This window comes from Polypterus senegalus, chromosome 1 (assembly GCF_016835505.1).
Source record: "Polypterus senegalus isolate Bchr_013 chromosome 1, ASM1683550v1, whole genome shotgun sequence".
Lineage (NCBI taxonomy): Eukaryota > Metazoa > Chordata > Cladistia > Polypteriformes > Polypteridae > Polypterus > Polypterus senegalus.
In genome coordinates, this window is record NC_053154.1 from 202,903,141 (window position 1) to 202,927,278 (window position 24,138).

Here is a 24,138-nt window from a genome sequence, read left to right on the forward strand (position 1 = left end):
CTTTTTTCCTCATCAAGCAACTCTCAAATCCCCAGAATTGCAAAGTGAAAACAAGATTTTGAGAAATCTACTAGAAATCAAAACTGAAATATCATATTGATCCAAGTATTCAGACCCTTTACTCGGTACTTCATTGACGCATCTTTGCTAGAGATTACAGCCTACCACATTGGCATGATGCGACAATCTTTATACACCTGGATTTAGGGTTATTATGGCATTCTTCTCTGAACATCCTCTCAAGCCTTGTCGGGTTGAATGGAGACCATCAGTGAACAGCCATGTTTAGGTCTCTCTAGAGATGTTAGGTTCAAGTCTGGGCTCTGGGTAGGCCTCTCAAGAACTTTCCCAGAGCCACTCTTACGTTGTCTTTATTTTGTGCTTAGGGTCACTGTCCTGTTGGAAAATGAATCATCAGTCCAGTCTGAGGGCCAAAGCACTCTGGAGAGGGTGTTCTTTAATGATATCTTTGCACTTTGCTCACTTTATCCTTCATTCATCCCTGACTAGTGTACCGATGCCTGCTACTGATAAACATCCCCACAGCATGATGCTGCCCCCACCATGTTTTACCCCTGAAATTGTAATGCACAGTTGATGAACAGTGCCTGGTTTCTTTCAGATATGACTCTTAAAATTGAAGCCAAACAGTTCAATGTTGGTTTCATCGGACCAGAGTTACATGCAAAAATTTTTTTTGCTTTGTCATTCTAGGGAATTGAGTGTTGTTTGATGAGGTAAAATTAATTTAAACAATGTTAGCATAAGGCTGTTACATACAGTCACAAAATGTAAAACATGAAGGGATCTGAATACTTTCAACAGGCACTCTATTATTCTTACCTGTCTGTTCAAATGCTTTGCTTGATCATCCTTACTTTATAATAATTAGTAGTAATCTGATTGCTTCAAAGTAATGACAATCTTTCATATCCTGTTAGCTTCATTGTTCATAATTTTTTTTATGTTTCTTCCTAATGTCTGTCAGTAAATTACTTATTTTTCTCAGGCAGTATGTTAGTTTGAGGTCCTAAAAGAGGTTGTTTGTTACGATACTTTCCAGGAAGGACTGGATGTCACTCTTCAGCACTATTTTGAGAGGCCAGCAGGAAGGCCAACCTCCTTCCATAGTGTTTTCAGGGAATCTACAACTCCCCTGCTTCCAAATGTGAGTTCCAAAACACACAGGTGGTGAGGAGTTTTATCTTATATTTAACTAAATGGCATGGGATTAGAAGGTCATTTCAGACCAATTCATGCTGCTTTAAGCTGTGGCCTAATAAGAAGTTTCAATGCATTACATCTAAACCTGAGAGAACCTTTTAAAAATAAATGAAGGTTTGTGTTTAGCTGCTATGCATTTACCCCATTTTTGCAATAGACCACAGAATACACAATAAACACGTCTTTTAAGTTTAGTTTTACGAAAGTCTCCACAACAGAAGGTATGTCAATGGGTGATTCTGACCTTCGCAATCCTTCTTAGGCAGCTGAAAAGCAGAGACAAGCCGTGTAGGCAATGATGAGGTAAAGCAGAATGAGAGGTGCTATGGAATCAAAAGGGATATGCAAGAGTACAAGACAAGTCTTAAATGCAGCTTTATAAGGTATAAATGTCTAGAGTTTATTTCAAATTGGGGAATGTATACAATTAAAAATAGTGATCACTGAATATACTGGAAATAACAGGTACAATTTTAAAATATTAAAAATGAAAAGACACAGGATTTACTCATTCACCCCTGATTGCTATAAAATAACCAAACTATGCAATATGACAGGCATAATGAAATGAAATCGTTATTAAACTGTTGAGGTTTACTGAAGTGGAAAGTGGGGCTCTGTGCACACAGTGTTACCTACCCACCCTGACTCATCCGTTGGCTGTACAGACCACAGTTCATTTACCATTTGCTTCCTTTGTGCTTTCAAAAAACACTGCCAGTATAAAACTGTGCACTTTCATGAGCTGCCATAAACTCTCCTTCCTCTTACAGTTATTTTACACTTGTAGGCATCATGAAGCACTTCAGCATAAATTTGCAAGTAGTGCAGCCATCTCAAGTGGAATGCTGTGGTCTTTATTCCATATCAATTCCCAAATTCCCAAAAGGCAGTTATCAATGAATCTACTGCATTATAGACAAAAAGGAATACAATATTTATATTTAAAATAAGCGGCAATGCCATATAATGTTAATTGATGCATCCTTTCTCAGATGTTTCCAAATATAAATGAAATAAAATGTATGTTTTACTTTTTAAAATTCTCTATATTCACTTATATAATATTTTGAAAAGAATGGCAAAAGACATCCGCATAATTTCAAGGTTTGTGCTCACAACCTCAAATAATTCTATCAGGTACACCTGACCTGTGGATCTTTTCCTTTGGTCTATGAAAAATAACAGTTTGGATACTATAACGTCCGTGTTAAATTAATGCTCTGCTCACATAAGATCAACCAACTGTATCCCCAAGAAAAGAAGCTGCTGCTGCTGGTGTTATGTGACATGTCACAGGGTGGGTATACATTTACAAAGATATTCCTTCACAGATTTTAACAGAGTTGTTAAAAGGCAGTGGTCCTGAGGAATGAAACTGCGTAAATTAATTCAAACAAGGAAAAAAATGTATATCAGATTATCTTTATGCAAATTAGAATTGCATTTTTAACCAAATTACTCTTATTCAAAAATAATGTCATTGTGCTTTCTCACTGCCACCTTTCAGCACTGGTTCTTCATGCATGATGTTGGATTGTGATGGCTGGACTGGAGTTTGTATTTTTTTTTCATTTTCAAGAGAGTTTTCTCCAGGTGCTCTAGTTACCTCCCACCTCACAAATGCCTTGTATCTCTTGTAGCCCATGTCTTCTCTGAGGACTCTCAGAAGTAATGCTGCTCCAGAAGAAGGCTGAACAAAGGAATCCATGATTTCATTTTGTTACCTACTTATCTAATTCAGGGATATTTCAAGATACAATCAATTGCTGTGAAATTGTTTCCTATTTCCATCAGGCTTTGCAAATTTTAGTTATTGTTGAGAATTACAGATGATTATGAACGTGATGAGCAACACTGATTAGACAATTGAGTGTGAATTTAAGACTATCCTGTGACTGATGGGTCCTTTCCTAGCAGAATAAAATATCCAATGAATAAAACATAACAATTTTACATGATCCAAATATTGTGTTATGCGCCATTAAAACATTATATAATACACAGGAATATGATGTAACTTCTCGACTGTGCTCTCAAAAGATATGGTCCTACTGAAGCTAAAAAAACCCATATTTGGACATGTTATAGGGAAGACTATTATTACACCCCCAGAAAATGTACAGATTAAATACAAATTAAAATAAAAAGCAAATTATATTTCCCTACTTCTGAACATCTGCCAACTTCCTCTTCAGTTGACCAAAAATATTTGTACCACTCATACACCCTCACTGCTGCGAATTCTACAAGCTTTACAACAAGAAATACATTCACCGCAAAGGGTCTGTAAGCTAGTGGTTCTTAGAGGTCATCAGCTGGGCCTTCCTCTCAAATATGGTGAAATTTAAGGCCCATGACACTGGGCTGGCTTTGACAGTGTACCCCCTCACCCCCAGCTAAAATTATACAGCATATGTACAGTATATTAAACTCATTTTGTATGAGTCAGGTCGTGACTGGGTCTTGTCAGTCAAATCAGGAACAAGACAGCGGCCAATCAAAGATGATGAATAAGTCCATCATTGTGCATTCCAAAGCACATATTTACAGTCATTCAAACCTTGCCAACCTACATGCAAACCCCACATAGACAGCAACCATGCCTGGATTTAATCCCAGTCCCATGAAACTGTGAGACTAGGTTTAAGCAGCATCACGGACAAAAGAAACAAATTCATTCCTATGGTAGATATGTGAGATACAGTCACAGTCAGTGTGACATTGTAACTTGCCAGAATCAGGGGAACAAAATTATACGTAAATTTTCTAATAGTTGATCACCTTGTAAAGTACTGTACACTGATAGGAAATTTGCAGTGAGTGACTCATATATCCTAGGTGTAGTATTGCTAGGGACTGCAAAATGTGAAATTATCAAGACATTTAGTTCACAATACTAGAATACTGATATTTTTTTCATGTTTCACAATATAATAAGTAATATAATTGAATTCTGCAAAATTTTGCATTTTTTTCCCCATTTTTACTTGAATCAAGTTAAATGCTGATCCCTATAGGCAAAAATGTGTCAATCAACCTAATAGGAAAAATCTTTGATTCAATCCATCCCACTTTTTTTCTAGCTGTGCAAAATTATTTCAAGCAGTCAGCAGTCAGTATAACCAGTGCATATATTTTACTCATTGGTACATTGTCTAAGCATAGCTATGGACAACTCTTTCTGAGATAACCCCTTATTGCTTATAGAAGACCAGTCAACCAGTAATTGAGATTAGAATATCTAGCAGAACATTCATCCCTCTTATTCTTAACTCGCTTATCCAAGACAGGGTCAGGGGGAAACTGAAGCCAATCCCTGCAAGCATCAAGCACAAGGCAGGTACAATCCCTGGACATGGTGAGCACACAAACAACCACACACATTACGACCAATTTATCAATGCCAATTCACTTTACCTGCATGTCTTAGGACTGTGAAATTAAACCCACATGCACACAGGTTGAAAATACAAAATCTGCTCAGACAGCACACAATACATAAACTTACTTAATCTAATGAAAGGTTTGTGTGGGGCTGGAACCTTTCCTGAGAGCACTGGGCACAAGCCAGGAACCTGGACAGAGTGTCAAACCATCACAGAGACAACTTACACACTCTCACACATTGACAGATCTTGGATTTGTCAATTAACTTAACATGCAAGTCTCTGAGGGAGTGGGAGGAAAACTGGAGTGCCAGGAAAAAACAATGCAAACAACAGGGAATGCATGCAAACTCAACATTCACTGTTGGGCCTGGATTTCAAACCCAAGGCACTGGATCCATGAGGCAGCTGCGGTAGTGCCACAATGCCACTTGACAGAATAATTTATATTTCAAAATGACAATTGAATAGACACGAACATTCATTTAAAGTTCTAAGAGCTACATGCATATACTTTGATAATGTGCTATTTTCATTTGTTAAGCATTCGTACACTGTGGTGGGCTGGCGCCCTGCCCAGGGTTTGTTTCCTGCCTTGCGCCCTGTGTTGGCTGGGATTGGCTCCAGCAGACCCCTGTGACCCTGTAGTTAGGATATAGCGGGTTGGATAATGGATGGATTGTTGGAAGCATTCGTACATAAGCAAAATATGTTGAACCCTGTTCTGTTTTCAAATGCAATTAAAAATTACATGCCAATTAAACTCACAGGGCAAAAGCATTCTGTAATGCTTTAAGGGTCTTTAATTTTTTTTCTTTTTTTGCTCATGGAACTTGATGAGAGCACATCATAGATTTGAACTTGGGCTAATCACGATGGACCAAATAAAGCTCCTGTAGTAAGTGCGTGAGCACTGTGCTCGACTATAACAAGTGATTTCAGTCACAGCCCCATTTTGTTATGAAAATAGAAGGAAAATGCATTACTTCTGCTTTCCCATAAATAGTACAAAGATTCTGAGCATGACCCTTAAGCTCATCGGTAGTATACCTCAAAACCCAAACGTTGTAATATCATGTTGTATTGTTTTTTTCCCTACCTCTAATATCTCTCTTAGAATGTGAATGCAACTTAAATTGCCAAAATGAGTCATTTCTCCAGTTTTGTCCATCCCAACATGAAACAGCATTAACTTAAACCTGTATATCTTTGGGATATGGGAGGAATACAAAGTACCTAGAGGAAAAAAACGGGCAGAAACAGATTCAGAGTACTTCAAAGTGTAAAATGTTTACATCACCCAGTATTTTCAAGAATTTCTAGCGACCCACACTAAGCATACAACGTCCTGAATGATTCTGCCTGCTGCTGTTTAATTTACTAAGACCTTTTCCTGGTGTACAATATACAATGTCTTATCCACCCATTTCTACCAGTGGATGTCATAAATCACAAGATTGGACATGAAATATGTGCTGTTGCTTAGCATATCAATTTCAGAATGCTAAAGTGATATGTTGTATCTTCTATCAACATCTGAATAAATGTTGAGATCCATGGAGGTTAATAAAAAAACTGGATAAAGATTTTCCAAAGACTGATGCCAAGAGTGTACTTGCCCTTTGCACAGAATAACAATGTGTTGTGTTACCTGTGGCTACTTTGACTGGAATGGAATTTGAAAACTGTCTTAAGGAAAGGTACATGTATTTCATTTTGTATTCTAGATCTCATAAGGTAATTACAAGTAAGAAGTGTTCAGTTTGCCTTCCAAGAAGACCAATTTAGTAAGACAAATCTTAAACACACTTGCCACTAAAGCAAACATGTCAGGTTCTGGGGAGAGAGCTTTGACTATGGGTATCAATCAAGCACTTCATTTCCAGAGAAGCTGCATATTTTCCTTTTTCCAACTAATTGAGACAAAGACACATCACCTATAGAGAGATATGTGTTGACTGATTGAAGGGCTGCTGTTTACTGGCAGGTTTTATTAGACCGCTCAGACTGAATCTAATGAACTTTTTGGACAGATACCTGCCTTGGAATTCATTGATTATGCATGAGGTTCTGGCAGACCACACACTGACAGGTTTCATAGAGAGTGTTGGCCTGAATCATTGCCTGGTTTTAAATTTCCATACTCGGCATAAGCCTGTCTGCATTGTATGAGAAGCTGGGTTTGTGCGATAGGAATAAACTGGCCACTGCCTCTTGGCGGTTACCAAGCGACCAAGCATCACTTGCTCGGATGTATCCTAGCAACAGGAATGAGCCGTCTGTCCCCCTCCTCCCTGTCCACTTGCATTAGGAAGGCTTGTCTCATGATGCACTGCTTCTATGCAACTTCCCTTCTCGTTGAGAAATCATGCTGCTCATCAGCTTGCATTGTTCCACGCAGTGCTCTTAAATAATAGGGTGTGAAGGAAAATGAAATTGTTTGTTGGATAGAGAATGGTGAATTACAAAAGATAATCATATGAGACCTGCTTCCACATTTCATTCTTAGGAGTACACACATCCAAACTGTGGGGTGGCGTTAGAATTAAACTAAACGTGACATTTATTATTTTTTTTTAGAAAAATTAATACAATTTGTTTTCCTATTCATTTGTGATGCCTATGTTGAAAACAAACAAAAATGATGCATTATGGCATTCATGTAATATTTTTAATTGATAACAATGCCAATTGCCAACAATTCAGCCACCTCATGCAGCCTTAGGTCTTAGGTTTGAATCCCTCACCTTATCACAGACTGTGTGGTTTTTCCATGCTCTTTTATAGAAATTTTAAATCGACCCTGTATGGCTATATGCATATGTTATTCACAATAGGTAAATGGGGATATATGGTGAGACAGTGGTTAGAACTGCTGGATCGCAGCTCTGGAAACCTACAGGTGAGTTTGGGGATGGACTCTGATTTTCTCCAGGTACTTCATTCTATCTCTAACATTAAAATGACTTGCATGTTTAGTTTTAAGGGAGTCTAAATTGGTCTTAGTGTGTAGTGTGGACCCTGTGGACTGACACTCCATCTAGAGCTGGCTCCCAATTTGTATCCAATACTGCCAAGATATGCTGCTGTCCCCTACCACCCTAAAATGCTTTACGCAGATCTGAGAATGTTATGTTCCTATACATAATTTGCAACCAATGTTTCATATTGCTAAAAAAACTTGATTCTCCACTTTAAGGAACTGAATACTTGAATGTCGCCTGTGTTACACCCTTCTAATTACTTTGGCAATGTGTGGATTCTTCAACTCTTCAACTTTTACCAGAGATAATAACATATTCTAAACTAGAAGTACTGCACTAGACAAATTCTGAAAATCAGTATTACAATGCATTATTAAGCTCAGTAGGAAAGGATTTTCAGACGACATAACCATGACACACTGGCTGCAGGTGTATAATCAATATGTTCTAAAAAAGGCACATATTTTACCAGCATTCAGGTTATACACTGTCAAAGAATTTACTTTTCTTATGCAAAAAAAAAAAAAAAGAAAAGCCGTCAAGCATAATAAGAAGTGGATTTTCCTCTGGGTACATGAGTTTTCCTCCCACATCTCTAAAGATGTGCGTGTCAAGTTGATTGGCGACTCTAAAATGTTTCCGTGTGGGTGTGTGTTAGTTGGTCTCTTGCGAAGAACTGGAGCCCTGTCCAGGGCTGTTTTTTTGCAACTCGCAGAATAGGATCTGGCCCCCCAGTGACCTTGAATTGGATGGAGCAGGCTGGAAAAATGTTATAATTTAATATAATATAAATCATGCAAACTTGTGGCAGCTAATGCAGAAAGCCAAATGCAGAACATTACTTTACATAAAGCTACAAAACCTCTAACTGCCAAACATGTCCCATGTAATGAGGCTAATCTTAGCAAATTACAGAATACCTCAGCCCATAGTTTCAAACCTAAATAACAAAAGTAAAAAAACAAAAAACAATGAAAAATTAAGGAAAAAAAAAAAAACAAACATTTAATATTGAACATTCAGAGTGCGCCAAATAATGAGGACATTTGGCTATTCTGATCCTTAACTCAAAAAATAAAACAGTTTCTCTCTAAGCGAAGACTGATACCTGCTCTCTTTAGCAAAATACCTTCACACTGATTACAATTACATATAATTATCATTATCTGCCTCCATCTAGCTAGTGTTCAGTGGACCCCCAGCATATCCTCATGAGACCCTGAAGATTGCTGCAAGTCAATGACTGATGACAAGTAATTGGAACGTTATTGATTTTGAAGAAGCCGATTTTGGGGCCATTACATTAAACCCACAAAATTATAAAAGATGAATGTTTTTTACATGTTGCATTCTGTCAGAAAACAGTTCCCATTTAAAGAATCCAATGTAACAGCAAAAAAAATACCCATCCACATAGGTCAAAAGCAGTATAAAACAATGGCACACACTGAGCAAGAAACAGTTAAATACGTAAAACCACGAGAATGCAGACAAGCAAAGAATTGAGGAGCAAGAATTCTGACTAGCTGCCTTTTTTCACGTGATATATTTCAGGACAGATCAAGCCTTCAGTTTGATTTTCGTTTGGCACAAATTTGTCAGCTATGGTAGCTGTTGTCAGTCTTAAATAGACATATTTCCTCTGACACCCACATGTTAGACATGGACTCTATGCTCTAGTTGATTTTATGTTTGATTTTGGTTATAACTGCCCCTCCTATCATCTGGCTTCAAACATCCTCTCATCCTCACTGTTAAAATATCCCAATAGATAAATGGGGAAGCATGGTAGTACAGTGGTTGGCATCACTCGTTCACAGCTCTGGGGACCTACAAAGCTGTATGACCGAGCATGCCTGGCACTGTACTGGTGGCTCATTCAAGCTTGTTTAATGCCTTGAACACAGTGCAACCAGGACAAGCTTCACTTTCTTGTATTGTTCTGAAAGACTAAACAGGCTAACAAGCACACTAAAACACTCAGTTTTGTATATTTCTTTATAGTGTCCTTTGTAATTTAAATACTCATAAGTGCTTTACTTAATACAGATTGACTGCAAGATTATCACTATACACAAAGTTGACAAAATGCAAAACTAATACCTGATGGTAAATGTCACCTGCTTATGGCCAAAAGACAAACTACAAGATGCTTAAAGTGTAGAGAAAACAAGTCCCTTGGGGCCAGTGATCTTAGAAAGATGAAAAGACGAAGGAGAAACAAAAAAACAATAACCATTTCCCAAAGGGCACCTTCCATCCATTTTCAAAACCATTACTTTCACTAAGTGGGAACCAGAATATTGAACATAATGCAGGAACCAGCACTGAATATGCACTAGTCTATTACATGGCATTATCATTCAACCACACACACTCACTTAATCCAAGTCAATTCAGAATTGCCAATTACCGTACATGCATATTTTTCGAACGCACAAGAAGTAGTACCTCTAGAGAAAATCCATGCAGACATGGAAAAAAGATACTAATTTCACACCGACAATGAATAGGCCAGGAAGAGAATCCAGCTCCCAGGAGGTGCAACATTGCATTGCCACCCAGATCTCAGTTTTTGGTATAGAAGGTAACAAATTGCGAACATTACACATACAAATGAAATTAAAATAATCTCTTTTATATATTGACTGGGGCTTTTTGTCAAAGTTTACACTCCGCTCAGTAGGAAAATCTGAAAACAAAACTATTTTTTATTCTCTATATAATCCCCCAATAAGATATTCAAGCTTTTGGAGTGCATCTTGAAACAAAGAAAGAGAACAGAAGGTGATTGGGGGATGAGGTTTCAATCATTGTAATACTGGCTGGACAGAAGAGAAGAGTTAGGGGTTATTATGCAATCACAATAATGAAGTCTGAACAGAGGATGACAGAGATAGGCATGGAGAACGTTTACAGGGACACCGCCTGGTAAGGAGATAACACTAGGTAACGTGGGGCATGTTTGAAGTTATTTCGCCTGAAAAGATGGAGATAGACACAGAATAATCAGAGTAATGCAACCTATTGTTGCCTCTTGTGAAGACAGCATAAAAGATAAAAGAAAGTGACATGGGACAAAAGGGAACAATACATTCTGACACTGCAAAAGAAAATATTTCACAATCACAGCCTGAAGAGGTGATAGGAGAAACATAAATGTAGAGCTTACTGAATACTGCAAACATTTGAATATCTTTAAATGGGTGGTTTAAGTAAGTTGTGAAGCATCACCCACAATGTCAGTGATTTGTAAAAGACTACAGTCTACAGTAGCTCAAAGATTCCCCAAACTAGTGTCATCATTACAACTCAGTTCTTTGAGCATAAGTTTTTGATTTTGATTAAAGATACACATAACAGGCAGTTTGTTTTCTGGTATATAAACAATTCAGAAACCATTGCTAATTCTTTATACATATGCTTGCTGGGTGTGTCTCCCTGTTTTTGTCTGTCAGGAGAAGTGAAGCAAAATGACACCTTTTATTGGCTAACTGAGTAGATTACAAAATGTAAGCTTTCGAGGCAGCTCAGACCCTTTCTTCAGACATGGTGTTATTTATTTGACTAGTCATAACTAAGGTTAATTTCTAATAATTATAACTCTGGGAATATCCCGAGTTAAAAAAAAAAATGCCACCTTTTAAGTAACAGTTTACCCTGGATGCATTTATCCTGAGCAGAATATAATGGATAGAATACACAGGACAATGAGAGTAATGCAGCCTTGTGAGAAGATAGCAGAAACATACATGGGGAGACTAGAGTCATGTATGCCAATTATATAATAATGGAGAGAATGTTGTATGGGACAATAACATGGGAAGAATAACACACAAAAATGATGTACATTTGGAGCAATGCAGCCTGAATTGAATATAAGAGAGATAAGCATGGGACAATCGAGAAAAATGCGTCAGGGTGAAAAAAATAAGTGAGATAGGCAGCAGGGTAATGGGAACAATGCAGCCTGAATGGAGGAGTGCAAATATAGACATGCTAAGTAATCAAAGGAGGTTAGCCCTAAAAGAGATTTTAAAGATGCAAGTGACTGGGAAGATAATACAGCCTGGGAAACCACAAATGGTGAAAATGCAGCTCTCTTACTTGTGTGGTTGATAAAATGAATGAAAGAAGCAATTATGAGCAGAGAAAAGAGGAAAGGTTCATGAGAATGGGGGGCAAGTATTAGACGAATTTGCTGGGCTTGGTGGGGGGGGGAGGGTCTCTGATGCAATACGATGGAGACATCTGTTAGCCACACAACCCCCATAAAACAAAGACTAACCCTTTTCCTCTTTATTTCTTATTAAGGCAAGGCACGTGAGCAACAAAGGATTAACCTGCTGTACTACTTTTGTGGGACTGGCCCCTATGAATTTCCAATAGATTAGCTGCAGGCAGCAGACAGTTGGACATTTTTAATCGTACCAAGTTTTAGAGGTTCATTAAAGAACACTGCATGCTTTTTGACCATGAGCCTGACATCATACAGGGATATGCAACAAAATCTACACACTGTACAAGTCAATAATTTCTGTCCTCCACCCACTGTAAAGAGAAAGATGTCAATTGATGGATTTATCTTAGCTGCCTGAAATCAGAAATGAGAATGGCACCACTATAAAAAGAGATTAACATTTATTTTTGTTATTTATTAAGGTAATCTTTCTGCTTTGCACCATCTCCACCACTTTCTTTAAACACTTAAAAAGCTCACAAAGTTTACCAGCAAAGAAATCTACACTTTCGACCCACTGGATTAAATATACTCCATAGTCCTTAGGTCACATCATGCAAAGAATGTTTGCAATCTTACATAATCAAAGGACGTTCTTCTGATGGGGATTTTACTGCTCAAACTCATGGATGGAAGTGCAATTCTTCATTCCAGCATTACTGTATATCAAGAGCATTTCTGTAATCTCCCTTCCATTTTCTAAAAAACGGTTTAAGTAGTCGCTTGGAGTCACAAGCTATTATGGCAGCAACTGCCACAAAGTAGAACCAGAATTGGCAGCACTCCCTGTTGCTTTGGCTGATGACAGCTGAAACAATTTCAGACAGCATGGGTGGGTGTGGGGAGGGGGGGTGGAATCCCTGGGACCCCCTTGGAGGTCCAAAGAGCACTGATATACAGAAACTAGAAAAAATTGTGGAAACGTGGGATGGGAGTTTGGGAATGTGATAGCTTGGTGAAATTATAGATTGTTTTTCTAAATAACAGGAAGATTGTGGGGCAAAGTTCCACTATGCACCAACATGCATACGATAAGTGGAGGCATTCATAAGGGCAGAATGCTAATATACAAGACCTAAACCCTGGTGTTTCACCCAAACACGTAGTTTGTAGGTGCTTCAACTCTATACATCTTAAAATATATGTTGAAGCCACCATCAGGTTGTCTTCAGTCATTTAGAGGTCACCTGACATTTTCCTTTGCCCAAGGTTCAAGTCTGACTCCAACTGACAGCTTGCATCACTTTTGTTAATCACTTTTTCTTAAGGACCTGGAGAATATATCTATTTATTTAACTTTTCTTTTGTTCGATTCTATCAAACTCCCAGTTTTGTTGTCTAGTTCACCTTTCAGCCCTTAGCCTAATTACCATCCTTCACCCATCTGCCCTCCTTAACCGTACCCTCCGTTCCTTATTCAGAATACCTGCTCCTCTCTCTCCTTATGAATGCAGACAACAACACAAAAAAGAGAGAAAGAAACCACGCGCACACAATAGCAAATAACACAATGGCTGAATAAATCACAAAGAACAGGGAGCCATCTGGTTTACTCTCAGGGATTTCAGTGCACGATGCATGCTTTTTCATTTCTTTTTGTGCACGTAAATGATGAATATGAAAACCGTACATCACACAGCACACTGCCGAAACAATTGACACTTCTCAGTTTGCGGCACTGCTTTGCAGCTAAGTGCACTCGCTCTTGTTCTGTGCACTCCACTGCTTGCAGCTCAGAAGCTTCTGTGATTTTTTTTTTTTTAATTATTCAAAGGTGAATACCTTAAAGGCCGGAAAATTATTTAAAACCATATCCTGCTGTGAGATTGCCACAGCCTGCTTCGCTGTTACCAAATTAGAGATATTGCTAAGCACATGCGCAATAGGGATCAACTGTACTGCTGCTCGAGCAGGACCATGTACCCGGCAACTTTAGTCTTTCTAGAAAGCAATACCTCACACATGCGCGGCCATACGTGCGAGTTAATTGCTTTACACCTAAATTCAATTGGCATCACTAATACCCAGTGGGTAAGACGCAGCCCTCTAAAGGCACCTTGCTGGTGCACAGTAAACACTGATGCTAATTAAAGATTCTCCAGCTTCCTGTTTGCTACTCATCCATCCTCACTTGCACACGAGAAGAGCAGAAAATAAAACAAAAACAGTGTGACAGTTGGAGTCTGCCCTCGATGGATTACGTCCGAGTTCATGTTAAAGAAGCAAGAGAGCATGGTAGCTAGATCAGAGTTTCCATGTAACACAAATACTTCACAAGGACCTTTACATATACTATATGGAGTGAAAAACAGTGGGACAACCCTGAATAAAGTTTTCTATTGAAGCCCATTATCCGAGTGGCACACTTATCCCATCCATACACATATCCAGTGGCACTGTGGAATGAAAATTCTGTTGAGGCCGCCCATACCTGGGAACAGGGTTGCTAGATTTGATAGGCACTTCAGATTCCAATCACAATCAAAATTCCATCCAGTTCTACAAACTGTTTTTAGCCCATTTCAAGCAAGCAAAATGCCCCAACAGAGTGTAGCTGCAGAATTTCAGAGGTCTACTTGATTGAGAAGCACAGGTATAGCTTGGGCAGAGGGGGCAGTCCGCCCAGGGAGGCACTTTTTAATAAAATTTACTACTAGACATTTTTGACTTTTTTAACAATTTTGACTTTGGAAATTAATGTGTGTTATCTATGTCAAACATACACCATTATTAATGTTTAAAAACTGTTACAAATACATATGTTGCAAAGTTATATTTTACAAATGCGAATTTTGACCAGTTCGCCGGCTTACTCTGACCAAAGATTCTCTATGTCAACTTACTCTGACCAAAAGGGATGAACCCTTAAATCTTATGATTAGTATTTTATTATTGTCTCAATCTCAAGATGAAGCAAAAAAGAGAGAGCAGTGCCACTTTTAGAAAAAAGTAAAAGGCGAGTGAATTGAAAAAGCATGAAGGAACATTATTGAAATATTTCAATCGTAATTAATAGTTACAATTTTCATCATTTTCATTTTTTGTATGATATTTTTTATTTAGTATGTATGTTTGGGGGTGGCTGCAAACTAAAAGACCGCCCCACGCAATAAAAACTCTAGTTACGCTACTGCTGGGGAGCCAATACAATTCCACACACTGGATAGTGTGCCTTTGCATTAAACGTTACTGATGTTGCATGACACACACAGTCATTTGCATCTTACTTAACAATCCAGTTTACTGGTACTTAGTGCTTCATTATTATAAAACATCTTTACACTAAAGTTAAGGGTCATGGGAGAGTTATCTGACTCAATAATGACGACTACTGAGTAGGCATGCCTTTCAGTGGGCATGCCATTTACTAGAACTGTGTCTCTTGTACTGAAAGTGTTGTGAGTGCTATGGGGTATGGCCAGACCCTTGTCAGAGTTTCCACTGTATAAATTATGTGACATACTCCTGCAATTCGATTGGCTCTTCAGTGGAGCTCGGGAGGCCTGCAGCTAGACTGCCTAACTCCCCCTCCCCCAAAGCCCCAAGCTCCAAGCATCTGTGAACGTCACTCCTCTGACTGGGCAATTAGGACTTAATTTGCATGAGGAGGTGTGGCTAGCAAGTTATACACTGAGAGTATTTTGCAGAATGGCAAATTATCTGTCAGAATGTGCAACCTACATAGAGAAGCCCTTAATGGATTTATTTAAATACATATATGATAAATGGTAAAAAAAATATAATAAGAGCACATTTGGTTATGTATGCTGAATTGTTTTTTTAAGTGAAAGAACATAACAGAAAGTGAAGGGCTGCATCAGAGTGCATATGCAAAGGAAGAAAGTTAAAGGTTATTTCCACTGTGAAAAGGAAATAAGGTAAGAGATCCAATGTAGTGGCCATATAACCTTCATCAGGCGTGTCACTAAAACATTCTGTCTCTTACCTTCTTTCCTTATAATAAAAATAAGCTACCAAATGCAAAATTATACTAATTGTTTAATGTTTTACTATAAATGTTGCTTCCAATTAAGAAAGGACTACTTATCAACTATGCTATACAATTTGACCTTCGTATTGTGTCATATAACAGAAGTGATAAATTGTTGAATAATTGAAATTATCTTCTCATACCTTCCAATATACAGTATATTTAATTTTTTTTTATATTTTTCCCATATTTACGAAATGTAGCGTAACAGCAGTAGAGTTACTTCACAAATACTTTCTGTACTGCAGTTATTCCACTTCTATATTTCTATTTTGGTAATCCATTTGTGATTTGGGCTTTTTAGACAGGACTGTTTTATCAGCCGTAATGGGCTGATGGCTACTGCAACACCCAGTGTTAGATGCTATTACAGCTTGAATGAGCTATCTCTGAAATTAACAGGTTTTAACTTTAAATGAAGGGGGTTGTGTGGCGTTTCACTGTCATAGGTTGGAAAGAAAAAGAGCTAATGAAAATGAATGTAAACATTTTTTTCTTTACAAAATCCCAATTTATTTCAAGAAAGTTACCAAAAATGAAGCATCATTCTAAAGCAAGAGGTTGGGTGTGGATGTGTGAGTGTGAGAGAGTTTGAGAAGGAGAGCAAGAGATATGTACAGCAAGCATTTAAAGAACAGGACTTAAAAGAACACACTTTTTGTGTAAATCTATTTGCCTGCTTACCTGGCCGCCAGCGAGCATCGGGAAGGAACCTAGCTTGGCTCGGTTTGGCTCACAGAGTTAGTGAAAATGAGCACAGATGATGTTGACCCCAGTTGAGCAGTGTAGCGCCTCACCAGCCCTTAATGCAAAGGCCCCGCTGCACCCAGTCATCTCCAAACAGACTACCTTTATGGATGCCATAGACTATACCAGCACCAACAGTCACAAGGATAAAACCTACTGAGGACTTTTATGGGCTATTTTTCCATTGTGATCCAGAAAGGGTGTGGTGTATGACAATCAGATGATGAATACAGTATATATATTATTCGGAAGTTACTGCATCAATGATCTGTTTTAAAGAAAATTACTAGTATTATTATTATTTCTCTAAACTTAAACCTCATTTTGGATGCCTTCAATAAAATGTTATTGTTCACGTGACTACAGTTGTTTTCCAGAGTTCATGTGTTGCCTGAAGAAGGGGCCTGAGTTGCCTTGAAAGCTTGCATATTGTAATCTTTTTAGTTTGCCAATAAAAGGTGTAATTTCGCTTGGTTTTCTCTGAGTTCACGTGTGCGATTCTGGATGTATACATCCATTGTCATAACAAAAATCACACTCTTACAAATACATGGTCAGTGGTTTCCAATTTGTAAGCCCTTTATAATCTCATTACTACCACAAAGTAGGCAGTTCTGTAGGCAGTAGACAGTTTACACGGCTCTGTTCTTTTCACTCAATAACCACAATGAAAAAAACGAGAATCAGTTTGAAGTTTAACATTTAGAATGAATGTACTGATATAGAGTGAAATGTAGGTGTGGTGACACCGCTGCCTCACGAATTGACCATCCCAGGTTCAATTTAGAAGCACCAGTAGTAGTCAGTGTGGACTTTGCACATTTTCCACCTGTGTGCTCTGTTTTTCTTCCCACATCCTCTAAGACATGAGTGAAGGATTATTCAGAAACTCCAAAAGTGAGTGCAGCTTTAAATGTTTGTGTGTGTGTGCAAGTGGGCCCTAACATGAATGTGAGCTCTGTCAAAGGCTGGTCCCTACCTTATGCAGATCCGGCCAGAACAAGTTACAGCCTCTTGTGATCCTAAATTGGATTTGTGAATAGAATGTTATGTTAGTTCTGGTGGAGAACAGAGAACATTCTCTGGGCCGCTGAGCATATCCCTGCCTTACGTAATAGCAAAAGGAAAGAAAAAACAATGACCCTAGAATAACAGCTACATTTATCCATAATAATATAATAAAATAATAAAGCTTGCTTACTTCTTTCTTCTCTTTACGTAGGGCTTTTTATATAGGACACTAGTGGAATCTGAAATTTAGAATATAGTCGTACAAAATGCAATATAGAAAACAACCCTGTTACTGTCTCTCCAACAACAGAATTGTCCAAAATCCTCTCAGCACAAACCCCAGGGACAGGAGGACAACTACTTTGATTCCATCCATTCATTCTGCTATATCCTAACTACAGGGTCATGGGGGTCTGCTGGAGCCAAACCCAGTCAACACAGGGCGCAAGGCAGGAAATAAATCCCAGGCAGGGTGCCAGCCCACCGCAGGGTGCGCATACACACCAAGCACACACTAGGGACAATTTAGGATCGGCAATGCACCTAACCTGCATGTCGTTGGACTGTGGGAGGAAACCATGCAGACACGGGGAGAACATGCAAACTCCACGCAGAGAAAGCCCAGGAAGCAAACCCAGGTCTCCTAACTGCGAGGCAGCAGCGCTACCCACTGCGCCACCATGACTTTGATCCCTATTGACTTTATTAGCTTGTTGTTAAACTTCATACCATTCTCACAAAGAATTGCTAGAGAGCCAATGCAAGAGGAAGTCATTCCAGCTAAAGCATGCCACTGATGCTCTACATTCCAGCTATTGTGCACTAGACTCTGGTGCAAATTACAGAACAAGCTGGAGTGCTAGAGACTACACGTTAAGGTTCAAGTGGCAGATCTGAAGCTCAGAGTTAGCAAGCACGGTCTCAATGTGGCTGGATATTACAAACAGACCTGGATGTTCATATATATCCTCTTCAATGCCTGGTAGTTGAGTCAAAGATGCATGGTGCCTTGGTGGGAATAGAAGATTCCTGTTGATTTAGTAACAAAATACCTATGTATAGTATTTAATAATAGTGTATTTATGTGTGTAATAATACAAAAGTTGTTTTTATTTTAACAGATATGTGTGCATTTTGGGGCACCTGTTATCCAAATAGATATTTTAAAGCAATGCAGGTTGATCTCCTCCTGGACTTTGTCAAGCCAAATAACAAATGGAGTAACGTGCTGAGCTAAAGGAACATTCCATTAGCTAGGGGGCTTATATTAATCTGACGTATTTTTCCTTTACCACTGTTACAATATTATTAGTTAAGTCAAAAATCACATTTACTCAGTTGTCTATTAGACTGGCAGAAAATTCAAACTCATTAATTCTGTTTACCAATGTGGCATATATATGATATAACTATGCAAGAGAATATACTATGAAAGGCAGTGTTTTAAAGAACTATTGGCTGACTTACTCAATTTCTATTTGTGCATGATCAAAAATGAAGATTGACATGTATTTGTTTATAAGTGTGTATCTTAATGAAAAACAAGCTTGTACTGAATGCTAAGACATATTTCAGGTTTGGTAAATGAGAATGTGTACGCTAAAAATCAATTTTACATTTATTCACATAACAAATTCAGATATATTAGGTTTCATATTAGTGTTACAATGCATAATTACTTTTTTTCCTTATTATCAAATTTATGTTATGTTTTATGATAGTGTTCATTTGATTATGGAAGGCACTATATAAATGAATGATTCATTTACGAGACATGCCTTTGAATATTTTATTGATGAGTCAGATAAATCTTCAAAGCAAAGAGGCCAAATCCTTTATACTTTATACAAAATCATGTTCCCTAATCCACTGCCCTGCTTTACGATAACCAAATTTATTACAAAAGAAGTTAGCATTAAAATTTTAAACAGCCCAACTGATATACTTTGAAAGATGCATATTCGTTCTCAGCCAAAAGATTGTTTATTCATTAATACAGACATAAAATGAATGCAGTAATGTTTGAGAGTGTTCCAAGTGGCAAAGTTAACATCCTGAAAACAAGACAGCGGGGTTTGCTGTTTATGGCCCATTTCCTCACCTTCATTTCATATTCCTCTGTTACACAAAGCAATAATGGAGTCAAACAAGTCTGGATGAATTCATTCCCAAAAGGGTTAACCACAGGCAGCTTTTCCACTGGTTGTTGTTTACTCTTTTACTGTATCTGCAATCTCCACATTGCACAAACTCAGATTAAGGAGACAATAAACACCATAGTGTAGATAAGGCCATCTGTTCAGTGGGACATTAAATATAAAAAAAACACACACACACTGCTGTGCAGGCAGCCAGAAACGGCTGACAGCTTTTTGAGATGAACAGCTGCATGATCCGTCATCTATGGTGCATCTCGTAAGGAAAATGGGGGATCAAGGAAAGCTGAAAAGATGACTGAGCTAACCTTAATCCCGGGTCCAACTGGCAGAACTCGACTCTTAAGTCCATGTGAAGCAATTTGAAATGATTGTGTCAACCTTTCTTTAATTTTTTTTTTAAAGACATCAGGGATGGTCACTCTATCTATCTATCTATCTATCTATCTATCTATCTATCTATCTATCTATCTATCTATCTATCTATCTATCTATCTATCTATCTATCTATCTATCTAGCCACCCTTTTATTGCCATTAATAATACGGTACATTGTCTTTAATTTCATTTGTCTCTACAATTAAAACAATATTTCACCGTTGAAATAAATGATCAAATAAATGGGATATGAATCCTGCTGAACACAATGTAAACATCATAACAGATTTCTATGAAGCACTTAAGTAACCAAACCTTAATTCATAGAATATCTTTCATAGTGGGAATGATCACAAATCGGTTAATATTATTATAATACAACATAAAGCAAAGAATATTCTTCATGTACATGAGAGAAGATACAAGCATTAAAGGAAAAATAAGTACAACACAGATGCAATGTTACTGCAAATCAAACAGATTAGACACTAAATAAGAACCACCATGTGTAAACTGGATTTGAGTATTAACACGATAAAAAGACTGACTGTAAGAGCTTAGTTCAGAGAATGGAAGGCACAATTCTCAATATTCAGTCACCAAGATTGGTGCAGCAAGGCCAAGCCTTCACTATTCCTGCTTGCTGAATTAATGCCTAAAGACATTGTGGTCAAAATTATTTTATAATTCTTCTACCTGCAAACAACTATATGCTCTTGGATAACAACAGTCAGTAAAATAAAGAAGATGTCTGCTGAAACTCACCCCGGGCAGGGTCTTCTGTTCATGCAATGCACTCTGGGCCTTCAGGGCAGACTCACGGGCACAGTAAGTGAGGAATGCACAGCCTAAAACCAACAAAGATAAGAAGCAATTGTTGACAAGAGAAACTGGCACAACATGATTTAATTTTGCCACTGGTTATGTTCTCAGTGCATACTACAATGCAACAACAGGCTTTTCTTTTTTTAATCAGACAGAAAAGAAAACCTGATTCTCCCAACCGCTTGGTGCAGAGATTAGAAAAGGCAAAAAATGTAATCAGTGAAATATAACAATGTGGTCAGAATGGAAATTAATCTGATATTACTCCGTTATATGCCAATTGTGTGGAATGGCCCAGCTCATGTTTTATAATTAGGCTCATTTTGCTTTATGAGCCAATTGCCTTGTAAGTGACTGGCAGTTTTCCAAATTGGAAAAGATAACAGCTAACATAGCTGGCTCTCACCTTGAAAATGGACAAAGAATAATGAGACCCCTGGACTGAGCTGCATGACTTGGCTCTGATCAATGGTTGTTTACACTGCACTCCTCTCTCTGTGTCCAGCACATAACCTTAATAACCACTGGAGCCCATAATCATCAAGTTTTTGTAGATTGACAGAAAAGCAGAAATGCAGTTATTCCAATAGAACACTACATCAAACTAAGCAGGTTTGGAAAAGGAAGCAATTATGAATAAATGATATGTCTATACAAGTTTCACGTGCTATATAAGAGAACATACATTTTGAGACACTTTTCGTATTTAATTAGCTGTGACAAAACCAACTTTGTGGTATTTAGAGTTCTTTCTGTGTTAAATTAGCAAAGATTATTTAAGAATTATATAAATTATATATATATATATATATATAAATTAAAATGTATTACCTTTACTAAAATTATACCATTTTATGAGAAAAAAAGTAAATATCCTCACATAACACCTTCTGGGGGAATCTCCTGCCCCATGCTTTCTAGCCCTATCATAGAAATTTGAAAAATAAAACATTTCTGGCTTCCACTGGGGCCTCAAACATTAAACTGTCCTTGCAGTACTTTTTGTAGGTTCCCCACTCCTCTCAGTGGTAGCATGTACGCTAAAAGACTTCAGCTTGGACATCTCTGGAGTGTTAATGCTAATCATGTGATAACCACGGAGAAGGAAAGTCATAGTGAAGAGCCACCACTTTTTTCCCCGGACTAGGGGAAGTCTCAGTTACACTGCTGCCAGAGTTCTTCTGTCACCTTGCACAGTCCTTGTCATGCTGTTTTAACATCAGATAGGGATCTAATTTCCATTGCACAAACCCATTCCCCAGAAGGCCCTCACAGTAATGTTATATTGCCATTTTGGTTTAATTCTGGCATGGATGAGGTCTTTGGAGAAGGATCTTACCAATGCCAAAGTTGTCTGACAAAGTATGGTCCAGGAAGGGAATTCCTTTTGGTGCCCCAAAGACAATCCCTGCCAACATGCAGATCTACCTGACTAAAAGCATTCTGGTAGTGGTTCAGCCTGTGAAGTCTTGTACTGCTGTCTAAAAGGCCCAAAGGATCACGTGTTGGCATATGTTTCTAATCCAGCTGGTACCAGGATAGGAAAAGTATACAACTAGGTGGTGAATTTATTGTTTTGGTGATTGCAAAGCTAGAGTAAATGTGTTCTTAATGCAAATGCCAAGAACTCCGGCCTTCTCCCAAATTACTGTTGCAATTCTCCTAATGTCTTCAGTCTTAAAAGTATGTACAGTATATCATTTATTAAAGATCCTCCTACATTGGCTGACTCTGCTTCAACAGGTCATACTCCTCCAGCCACACTGGCACTTAAATGAAATGATTTACTCCTTCACTACATGGAAAAGACTCCAATTCACAAATCAACTCTATCAATGAACACTCCTATATCGGTGAAACTGTCTCTCCACGATTCAGACTTACAGATTTACCTTGGGCCAGCTAACCTTGTGACAGAGCAGAAAACTTGTGCTTTTTCCTGCTGAGCTGAAAGAATTTTACTTTTAGCCAATGTAGCTGCTGCCACTTTTTATCTAGTGAAAGGAGACAATACCTGCTCTGATACCAGGTTCACTTTATCTCTGTTATATCATTTGTTTTTTTGTTTAACATAAACCTACAAATTATAAGGCAGCACAGGTCAGGTTGGGGAGCATGCACTGGAACAGCACGTTGACGCACCCACCACACCACGAGACAACTCGGGATCTTGGTTGGCAACCCCCCATGCAGACATGCGGTCCAGGCCCACCCTCTGGAAATAACCCCCTATCTGCCACAGCCAGGTGTTACGTGGGCGAGCTGGATCACCCTCAGGGAATCACACCACACAGAGTCAAACCAGAGCTACCCAAGGATTCTCCGAAGAGTACCAAAGGAGTAACCAGTTGTGCAATAGTTGATACTGCTGTCTGACAGCTAATGGACGCTGGGTTTAAATTGTGGCACAGTCACTGTCTGTGTAGAGCTTTCTATAGTTAGTCCAGCTTCCTTACATAAACCACATACCTGCAGGATATCTGGCAACTGCCTAGACCATTATGAGTGAGTATATGTGTGTACATACTGTATGTATGCCCTGTGATGGACTGGCATTCTGTCTAAGATTGGCTTCCTCATTGATCCTGAGGCTGCAGAGATAAGCTTACCAACCCTAGAAGCAGATTTAGCATATTCTGTGAATGAATGGATGGCTGTATAACTAAATTATCCAGCTAGAAATTTCATTTAATTTCAGTTATATACAACAATGGGTGCTCAAACAAGTTGTCAGTATTAGGACTATTTTATACAGGCCTTATCATGAGGCCAAAGCCATCTATTCTATGAAAATGGTTTAATATACAGTGGTACCTCGGTATACATCCTTAATCTGTTCCAGAGCCTTTGACTTATACCAAACAGAACGTATACCAAACAAATTTTTCCCATAACAAATAAAGATAAAATGATTAATCCATTCCCATGAAAAAAAATCCTATTGTTATTGGCATATTATACATTGATGGGGTTGTATAAAATAATTTAAACACTGCTTAATACTAAAATACATAAATACAAAAGCAATTAGATGAAATAAATGAAAATTTTACCTCACTTTACTTTTTAATAATGTCTTTGTTTTTCACAATCATAGATACTGTCGTTCTCAGCATACTCTATGCAGCAGCCAAGTCCCGGATACGCATGCCAACTTCATACTTTTCAACAATCAATTCAAATTTACGCGAAA

At 38.2% G+C, this 24,138-nt stretch overlaps 1 protein-coding gene across 4 annotated transcripts in view; it reads right to left on the minus strand.

Moving 5' to 3' along the window:
- The window catches only part of celf3a (cugbp, Elav-like family member 3a), a 129,195-nt gene that overhangs the window by 85,532 nt on the left and 19,525 nt on the right, over nucleotides 1-24,138 (minus strand). For all 4 annotated transcript variants that reach the window (XR_005635430.1, XR_005635431.1, XM_039767464.1 and 1 more), the window contains exon 2: nucleotides 20,886-20,968. Coding sequence is in view for 2 of the 4 variants with exons in the window: in XM_039767464.1 (XP_039623398.1) it covers nucleotides 20,886-20,968 (83 nt within the window). In the remaining 2 variants the exon portion in view is untranslated. The remainder of the gene's footprint in view (nucleotides 1-20,885; nucleotides 20,969-24,138) is intronic.